We start from the raw sequence: 9,918 nt of genomic DNA on the forward strand, positions 1-9,918 counted from the left end.
TGGAAAAAAAAAAAAAAAAAGCCAGAAGAGAGGGCTGCTGAGCACAGCCAGGTCTCCTCACTCCCTAGAGGTCAGCAGGGAGCCAGTGCAGAGCGCCCGGCCCCTGCCTCTGTGCCCCACTCAGTCCTAGAGATTCTGAAACCCATTAGCCTGAGAAGGGAGTGCTCTGCATTATTCATCCTGCTTCAGAGCAAAAGCCCTGTGGATCCTGCCTGCAAGGGCACCTGCTCCGTTGCCTTCCAAGAAGCACCCTAATTCCCAGGTCCGCACAGAGAGGTACAGGAGCCTCTCCCCACATCATAGAGTCACCCCAGAGTCAGGAAGGGCTCTCCCTGTTTCTGCTGGTGCCAGGGAAGCAGTGTGGTGCTGCTCCTGGGTTTCAATCCTTCACACTTTCTGGTTGTGTGACCTTGAGTGAGGCACTTAGGGAGTTTTTGTTTCACATCATGGGATGGAGATAATACCCTCCTCCAAGTGAGTATCAAGTACCCGCCTCCTCCCAGCTGCGTAGTGAACATTGCTGTCCTGCTGCCTTCTGGCAGCCCTGGTAGCTGGCCCCCATTCCCATTGCCACTGACATTGTTCCTCACTGGAGATCTGGTTGTGGGGATGGAGAAAGGGCTGCTAAGGAGAGGCTTGACTGGGGAGCCTTTGAGTGCCAGCTGAGGACAGGCCTCTGTCCTGAAGGCATGGGGAGCCATGGAGGAGCTTAAACAGGAAGTCACATTAAAGAGCCACCTTGGTTCCTGGGTGCAGAAGGGTGGGAGGGGGCGAGACATAGGTGGCTACATCAGGGGTCTTGGTGCGTAGGGGGATGGGGTGACCATATTGATTTGGAGTGCTGAGACCACGCAGCCTTATTTCCCACCTAACTCTCAGAAGCCTTGTAGCCAGCCTGTACTCTCTCGGCTGCAGACTGAAAAGGCTTGTCAGGAGAATGACCCCCCACTCGAGGGGAAAGATCTAAAGAGACTGACACCAGGGGTTTCCCCCAGTGAGCTAGCCCAGCAGAGCATCCTCTATCAAAACAGATCACAGAGCCCCACCCATCCACCCAGCTTCCAATCAGTTACCTGACCTCTCTAACTCTTCAGTGGGCAGACAGCCAAGAATGACCCCTGAGGAAAACCTCTTCCAAAAGAGGGAGCTCAAAACGAGCAAGTGGAAGAAAATCAACTTGAAGAAAACCAGAACTGTGCAGGGAGAAAAGAACTTCCCCTAAATCTGCATTAATATTCCCAGATTGACAAAAGAACTTATTGCACCCAAGAAACAAGAATAGGAAGCTACTTTAAAAATGGGGGCAGAACACTGAGAGCCCCTACCAAAAAAAAGAACCCTTGAAGTTAAAATTATAATGGTAGAAAGGCAAAAGAAATTTGATAGACAAGTTAGAGGATAAAGTTAAAGATATTTCCCTAAAAGAAGAGCGAACAGAGAGATGGAAAATTTGGACAATAGGATAGAAAAGATCAGAAAAATAGAGAACCTATGTTGGGAACCCAACATCCAAACAATAGGAGTTCCAGAAAGAGAGAGCAGAAGGAGGGAATCATTGATGAAAACAAAAAACAACCGAAGGAACATTCCAGAAGAGAAGGACTTGGAATTTTAAATTCAAAGGGCCCACCAGTTACCCACAACACAATGAAAATAAATGCACAGCAAAACACATCTGTGAAATTTTGGAACTCTAGGACTGAGAACCATTCTACACTCTCCAAGCCCCCCTGCACTCTGCCCCCATATACATCAGTAATTAGAACAGCCCTGAACCTCTCGGCAATCAATGTGTGTGTGTTAGCCACTCAGTCGTGTCTGACTCTTTGCGACCCCATGGACTGTAGCCTGCCAGGCTCCTCTGTCCATGGGATTTTTCAAGCAAGAATACTGGAGTGGGTTGCCATTTCCTTCTCTGGACTTACCTGGTGGCTCAGACGGTAAAGCGTCTGTCTACAATGCAGGAGACCCGGGTTCGATCCCAGGGTTGGGAAGATTCCCCTGGAGAAGGAAATGGCAATCCACTCCAGGACTATTGCCTGCCAGGCTCCTCTGTCCATGGGGTTCTCTAAGCAAGAATACTAGAGTGGGTTGCCATTTCTTTCTCTACTCAACAGCAATACCAGACACTAAAAGTAAAGAATCACCTTCAAAATACTGAAGGAAAATTATCTCCAGTTTAGAATCCTATACTCAGCCTAACTATCAGTTTAAGGAGCACAAAATGAAGACAATTTCCACCAGCCAGATTTTAAAGCATTCCCTGCTGCCCCAGGACCCTCATCAGGGAGCTACTAGATCAGTAGTTTGCAATCTTGCCATCAAATCTTCACATCAGAAGCATCCTGTGGCACTTTAAAACAATGACCCTGCAAGCCCCACTGCAAGCCCCAGTTAAAGGAAATTCTCTGGGCCTGGGAGAATTCTCCCTGCCCAGGGAGGCCTGGGCATCCCCATTTTAATGCTCTGTGGGTCATTCTAAGGCACAGTCCCGGACTGAGGAGCACTGTGCCAGAAGTGCTTCACCAAAACGGGAGAGATCGCCGCGAAACGGAGAACGGCAGCAGGCGAGAGGAGTTCCGGCACAGAAGCGAGAAGGGAGACCCCGGGACGGCAGGCAGGGGCGCGTGGGCAGTGGTCCGGCCGGGAACACGGTTGGAGGCTCTGAGAGAGGCTCCCAAGAGAACACGGGCGGCCAGACACCCGGCAGGGATGAGTGAAGGGCGGACGCGGAAGCCGGCAAGGGTTTGGAACTGAGCGACGACGACACAGAAAGCGAAGCAAAAGGACAGAACTGAAGCAAAAATGAAGATAATTGCTTATTTCAGGAACAATTAAAATTGTGCGGGGGGTTGGGGAGAAGGACGCATAGGCTTTCCAGGACATGCAGACTCTGTTGCATCTACTCAATTGTACCGGTGTAGCAGGAAAGCGGACATTGACTGTATGTAAATAAACAGGCATGGCTGCATTCCAATAAAACTTTATTTACAAAACAGGTGGGCGCCCAGATTTGACCCACCGTTCCAGAGTTTTCTAAGTCTTGCTTGTGGTTGTATACGACTAAAAAAAATAATAATAATAATTTCCAGCTGGAAGACAAAATGCAGGTGAACAGGCAAGAACATCTTGGAAGACGAGTGAGGAGGATCTTCTCTAACGGTCATGACCGACGCTAATGTCAAGGAATAAAAACAGTGGGACGTGAATTCCCCAGTGGTCCAGTGGTTAAGACTCCATGTTTTTAATGCCAAGGCCAGGAGTTTGAACCCTGGTCAGGGAACTAAGGTCTCACAAGCCTTGCAGTGCAACCAATACAATAAAATCAATCCAGAAAACAGTGGGATGTTGGCACAAGATACATCAAAGACCCGGAAGGGGCCTGTACATCCCCAGGGGACTATTAAATGGTAGAAGGGGCACACAAAAATCAGGATGGGAGCAAGTGTACACACTCAACACAGAAGCTGTGTACTGTGAGAGAGCTGGGCCCAGAGGTCAGGCCCTGGGGGGAAGTAAGGTGGTCGCCTGTCAAAGCCTCCCGTTTAAGGCCCCATGGAAATTCCTGGAACGTGCTCAGATCTAGGGAGAAGTATTTCTGTAAACCAGCTGTTCTCAATGGGACATGGGTTGGGAGGAGAAGTGGTCCACCCCACTTGAATCTGGCAACGAGGCACAGTGGTAAAGAATCTGCCCGCCAATTCAGGAGACACAGCTTCAACCCCTGCGTCAGGAGAAGGGAATGGCAACCCACTGCAGTATTCTCGTCTAGAGATCCTTGGACCGAGGAGCCTGGTGGGCTGAGTGACCGAGCAGCTGAGCAGAACACACACGTGGCTGACACAGCTCTGGGGATGGGGAGGCTCCCGGCCTCAAGTGGGAGGAGGCCACAGCCCCTTTCCTCACAACAGAGAGCTAGCCCCAAATGTTGATAGCGGAGGCTAAGAAACGCCCACTGTACCAAAGCTCTGCTTCTCACGTGCTCTCTGAACTGCGGCAGAGGATCCAGAGGGCCTGCCCCCTGAGAGCACCGGGTCTGGGCCAGCCTGCTGGGAGTGACCGGGACTTTCCACCTCAGGTTCCTAGAACTGGAAGTGGTGCTGCCCACCCTTCCTGCCTAGGAACTTTCTCTCCAGACCTGCCCAAACCTCAGGCTCCAGTGGCCACTGTTCTCCCTGCCCATACGCCCCTCCCTTGGCAGCTCCATGCCCTTGGCACCGTACAGGCTGCTGGCCCAGAAGCCCTGGGAACATTCCTGACCTTTGCTTTGGTTTCCTACAGCTCTCGGCAGTCTCTCGCTGGCCTACTGAGCCCCCAGCCCTGCTCGCTGAAGTGCCCCATTGTTCTCCCTGCCTCCTGGCTGGGCGCCCGGGCCCTCTTGGCACCCTCATCTCCCAGTGGTCTACCAAGAGGCAGGTGCCAGCCTCGAAATGAGTGTGGGGGGTCTCCAGCCTGGTTTGGGCCTGTCCTGGGCCTCTGACCTGGCCTGATCTGACGCCCCCCGCCAGGCAGGAGAGAGTCTGCTGCCCCCCTTAGAGCTTTTAATTGGATCTGGGAGTCCTAGACTTTCCTCCCTTCCTTGTCTTTGGACTCAGGGTGACCTTGAGCAAGGCCCTTCCTCTGTCCTGGAAATGTGGAGAAGATTCCCACTTCTAGCCCCTCCCTGGGGGCAGGGGTGGGTGGAGTGAGGGGGAGGCTTTGAGGAAGGCAGAGAAAGTGTCAAGCAGGGAAAGGGCTGTTAGCCAAAGCCTCCTGAATTATGAATGTGCTGCTGTTGTGCCCCTTTGGGGCACTTAAGTGCTTCTTAACCAGCCAGTAAAACCCACATCCAACTGCCCCTTAAGCCTGTCTGTGAAGGAGGTTGTGTTCTCAACATTCTTGCTTTCTGAGGCCCTGAATGCAGCTGTGAATGTGATGACTCCAGGGGAGAATTTTGTCAGACTTCGTCTCTCAGCCACAGAGGGGCCTGAGCAGGGGAGCCCGAGGCCCACTTGGTGTCCAGCCAGAGCCAGGATTCCTTGAGCATAGCTCATGCCAGTGAGTCTCTTCCCTGTTAGTGCCCAGGGCCCTGGGCCTTGGAGAACAGATACAAGGGCGGACCGTGTAGCCACAGCCCAGAGACCAGAGTCAGGGCTCCACCCTGCTCCCGTGTGACTTCCAGAGATATGCATGACTTCTCTGGGCCACAAGCTCCCAGCTGCAACAGTTGGAAACACTTCTTGGGGTCTCACTGATACTGGTGACTAGCCCAGCTAGGCTGCTGCGAGGAGCATCTCCTAGACTCCCACCCCTCTTAGGGGAGACAAAACAGGACAAAATTGAGGACACCTGGGATTTGCTTCCCAGCCAATGTAGGCCTGAAAGTGAAAGTATTAGTTGCTCAGACGTGTCCAACACTTTGTGTCTGACTCTTTTTTCCCTATGGAAGAATACTGGAGTGGAAAGCCATTCCCTTCTCTAGGGGATCTTTCTGACCTAGGGATCAAACCTGGATCTCCCACATTGCGGGTAGATTCTTTACCATCTGAGCCACCACAGTTATATAGCCCTAGGTGGCAGCCCCACGCCTCTGAGCTTCCCAGCGTCTAAAGTGGAGAGAACAGTGGCCACCTTGCAGTACTGTCATAACCATGAGAGATAGGATGCCTTTCCTGGGTCTTCGCTCAGTCCCCACAGCAGTGGGTTCGATTCCTGGGTTGGGAAGATCCCTGGGAGAAGGGAATGTCACCCCACTCCAGTATTCTTGCCTGGAAAATTCCATGGACAGAGGAGCCTGGTGGGCTACAGTCCATGAAGTCGCAAAGAGTTGGACACGACTGGGCGACCTTCACTCACTCCCCACAGTGGACTTAGTCCTGCCTGGGAAGTGGCCCTGCATCTGAGGAGCCCATATCCTAACCTCTTGCTCTCCCCAGCTTTACAAAAAGCTGGGAGCAAAGAAAGAGCCTCTTCCTCACAATGTCCAAATGCCCATGTCGCTGGCTCACTGGGCCCAGCTCTACAGGGTCCTGGGGATGTAGGAAACACCAACCACGTTCCTCCTTTATTCTCGGATCCAGCACTAGGTCGGTTTGCTCAAGCTTCTCCTTGCACGTGGTCTCATCTGGGTCTGTGTTCAATGCCTGCCCTGGCCCCCAGGCCCCAGATAGAGGTAGGAGGGACAAATGCAGGGCAGACTGGCTCCAGCAGCTTTGAGGGAAGAGCCACAGGCTTGTGCTGGGCGGTGTGGAGCCCCTGCTTGAGTGTGGAGAGCCTGTTCTGCCTCCCCTTCCCCTGTGGCCGGAGAGGGGCTGGGGCTGCGTTTCCGCCTCTCCCTTCGTGGGACCACAGGAAGCAATCAGCCTGAGGAAGCTGTGCTGTACTTCCTTCCTTTCTCACCAGCCCCTCTGGAGGCCTTGACAACCTCAGCTTGACCTGTGGGGCCTGCAGCTTCTGAGCTGTGGGCAGGAGACCAGCAGGCCTGCTGGGAGCCCCCGGAGGGTTTGGAATCGGGGATGCCCTCAGACTCCTGCCTGGGCATTCCCGGGCCAGAGTGCCCTTGTGCACGTACCCACATGCGCTGGGACCCCCAGGCCAAGGCTGAGTGACTGCCTCAGGCCTTGAGCAGTCCAGAGACCCACCCTCCCAGGAACTAAAGGAATGCAGACCTTCCCCACAGCCCCGGTGCGGGTGAGGGGGGCAGGTGTAGACTGGGGGAGAAAGGGGATATCTCCTCCCTCCTTCCCATCCTCTTGGGCCCCTCATACTCCCTTTCATCAGGGGGAGGTAAGCTGCCCAGAAACAGGGGCTGACGGCTTTGGGGAGGGAAGGCAGGATTCTTGGTCCTGAAATCAGAGCCTGGGTTCCCCTGCCAAGAGCCACCTGTACTCCCAGCTCTGAGCAGAAGCGGGAACAGGGCAGGAAGGAGGTCTCTCAAGGCCCAGCTTCTTCCCTGTCCTCCCGCACGGCCACCCTTCCATCACTGAGGGGCAGTGCACGCTCGCTTAATCTGGTCCTCCCGCCTCTCCCTGTCCATTCTGCTTTGGGGAAAGTGTCCAACAAACACTTTCACCTTGAACCATCAGAGCTATATGAGAGCTGTCCTGGGCAGGTATGGGCCAGGCCTACGTGACTGTGAATCTCAGCCAGCCCAGGAGACTCTGGTGACTGTACATTGGCCCTTCTCACCCTCCAAATCCACATGGATGCTCCCAACCAAGTCTGGTTTGTGTGTGGAGGTGGGAAGAGTGGGGGCGGTGCCGGGGGAAAGACACCCCTGGGACCAGAGCCAGAGTATGATCTCTGGAGTCAGACTCAGATCTTGGTTCTAGTTCTCCTCGGCTGCGTGACCTTGGCAAGATGCTTAGCCTCTCGGAGCCTCAGGCTCCCCTAGGTGGAGGGGATTAACAGAGATAACACTTGGCAAGATGCCCAGAGATGGGTTTGACAAATGGCACCTGCTGCTCTGACTGAGGGTCCCCCGAGGAGGGACTCGCATTCCCAACACCTTGTCAGCCGGAGGATCCCTGACCCTGGACAAATAAAAGGACTAGAAAACGGGGTCCCAGTCTAGTCCTAAGTCCATTCTGCCCATCTCCAGAGGGGTGCTGAAGCAGAGCCCGCTGGATGCCGCAGCCTCCTTTTTGTTCTGGAGATGGAGCAGGGTGCCTTGTCTGCCCACTGCTCAGCTGTGCCCCTCCCCAGGCACTCAGATCCAAGTCCGGTCCCCAGGAGCGTCTGTCTTCTAGGGCTTAGGCCAGGCCAGCCTCAGCCGGGTTCAGCTTTCAGAACTGAGTTCCGAGAACAGGAGCCACTCCCAAGCCAGGTGGAAACTTCTGGAACCACAGCCCCTCACCATCTCCCATGCTGGTGTTTGATGGCATAAAGTGCTCCTGCCCTGCCCTGCCCAGCCTCCAGTCCCATTCCCTGCCATGGGTCAGGCAGGGAACTCCATGTGGTCCTTAGGTCCTGGGGGACTGGGGGTGTCCAGTCCAGACTGGCTGGGGGTGATCTTCTAAAGGCGAGCTTGATTCCTAGAGCCTCATTCAGCTTCACAGCTGGTTCAGCAGATAGATGATATAAACCTATTTCACATACAAGTAGCTGAGGTCCCGAGAGTCCCTGCTTTGGCTGAGCTGGGACTGAGATTCCTCTGCCATATCCTCCCCCAGGTCCAGGCCCTCCTTACCGTCTGACAGGGTCCCCGCTGGAGTCCTCCGCCTCTGCCCTCCAGACTCCAGGTGGCTGGGGGCTGTGTGGATCAGAGAAACTGGTACCAGGGGCCTGTGCCCAGGTCCCCAGCATCCCCCAGCCCAGGGGCCCCCCCAGGCCAAACAGCAGTGTCAGGATCATGCTGGCTTGGGGCAGACTCAGCTTCTGTAGTGACTCCCGAAAGTGCCGGTGACGTCGTCTTTAAGTTAAGTCTCAGAAGGAAAAAAAAAAAAGCACAGGGACAACAAAGAGAGGAAGTGGCCTGGGCCGGCCCCCCCAGTGAGTCCCGTCCGCCCGCTCACCCGCGGCCTGGCCCCACAGGGGCAGCCAGCCACGCAGGCCAGTTCCTGTGGCCAAGGAGGACTCGGTCAGAGACCCTGGGTGTGGGAGACACAGGGGGAGGTGGTCCCACAGAGCATGTCCCTGTGGGAGTCAGAAGGGCACCAGCATGGAGGTGGAAGGAAGCGCGTCAGGAGGAAGCGGCCAGATGAGCCTCGGGGAACCTGCTGCCCATCCATGTGGGCGGCCGGGACGCGGGGGCACTCGTGCCTACTCAGCGTCTCTCACCGCTGGGCTGTGGGAGCCAGCAGGTGGGTGGAGGCCCAGATGGAGAAAGGGTCACACAGTCTGTAGCTGGGCCCGGGCCATGGGTTAGCCTTTTGTGGCCCAGTTCTTCCACCTGGCCTTGCCCGAGCCCCAGGATGGGGGCATTCACGGTGCTGGGGAGAAGTTGGGCAGGCCAGTCCGGGAGGTTGGCCACTCTTGCCCGACAGGCCAGCTTGATCTTGACCCCTGCCCTACCTGGGACGCCAGTAGCAGAGGCGCCTTTCTTTTCTGTGTCTACTCCCCCGCAGCCCCTCTCCGCCCCAGAGGTACACAGACTCAACAGCCCCAGGCCTGGGAGCACCTAGTCAGGGTGGCCCCTGTAGGTGCCCGGGGTGGCAAATGAATGCGGGGCAGTGATGGATAAGGATGTGTCCAACCTGCTACGGTCTGTAGGGGGCAGGGGACGGGGGGAGGGTTGAGCCAGCAGAGGCCCAGGGGACCCTGGGAGAAGGTGGGGGCATTCTGCTCCCTCCCTCCCTCCTTCCCCGCCCCCTCCCCTGGGCTGGCCGGGCTCCCATCAGCCGCCGCTGCATCATCAATATTTCATCGGCGTCAATAAGAGGCAGCCGCAGGGACAGAGGCTGCAGCAGCACTCAAGCCAGCTCCGGTCACAGCTCATCTGGGGAGTCAGACTCCCATCCCTGCCCACCGCCATGGACATCTTCAAGAAGGGTTTCTCCATTGCCAAGGAGGGTGTGGTAGGTGCCGTGGAAAAGACCAAGCAGGGAGTGACAGAGGCAGCTGAGAAGACCAAGGAGGGTGTCATGTATGTGGGTGAGTTTGGGCGCGGCAGAGCCGGCAGGGAGGGGCGGCTCGGTGGCTGCTAGGTTCCTGGACTGGACTTTATCCCCTGACCCCAGGGAGGGATGAGGACTCCTGGGCCCAGAGGCCCCGCACTCTCCTGTACACCCCTGTCTGTCTGGGCCTCTGTGGGGTTGAGGGGTCTCAGGCAGGACGGCAGGAGAGGCACTTAGCCCTCAGACACACCTGTGTGTGAGCACAAATGCACACACCGCGACACACCAGCACCCCGCCCCAGTATCCCCCACAGCCCCGCGACTTAGAGAAGAAGCCACACTGGAGCCCTGGGCTGAGCAAGCAGGGACTCAGCAGCCGGGCCGC

General features: G+C 55.9%; 2 protein-coding genes across 2 annotated transcripts in view; one reads left to right on the forward strand and one right to left on the reverse strand.

The window, feature by feature from the left end:
- The window catches only part of MMRN2 (multimerin 2), a 17,611-nt gene extending 8,862 nt beyond the window's left edge, over positions 1-8,749 (reverse strand). The window contains exon 1 of the mRNA XM_010854388.1: positions 8,168-8,749. Coding sequence (XP_010852690.1) covers positions 8,168-8,331 — 164 coding nt within the window. The 5' untranslated portion in view covers positions 8,332-8,749. The remainder of the gene's footprint in view (positions 1-8,167) is intronic.
- A 483-nt stretch (positions 8,750-9,232) lies between these two features.
- The window catches only part of SNCG (synuclein, gamma (breast cancer-specific protein 1)), a 4,959-nt gene continuing 4,273 nt past the window's right edge, over positions 9,233-9,918 (forward strand). The window contains exon 1 of the mRNA XM_010854389.1: positions 9,233-9,570. Within this exon, the coding sequence (XP_010852691.1) occupies positions 9,450-9,570 (121 nt within the window). The 5' untranslated portion in view covers positions 9,233-9,449. The remainder of the gene's footprint in view (positions 9,571-9,918) is intronic.

The sequence above is a fragment of the Bison bison genome, unplaced genomic scaffold, assembly GCF_000754665.1.
Source record: "Bison bison bison isolate TAMUID 2011002044 unplaced genomic scaffold, Bison_UMD1.0 scf7180017864341, whole genome shotgun sequence".
NCBI lineage: Eukaryota > Metazoa > Chordata > Mammalia > Artiodactyla > Bovidae > Bison > Bison bison.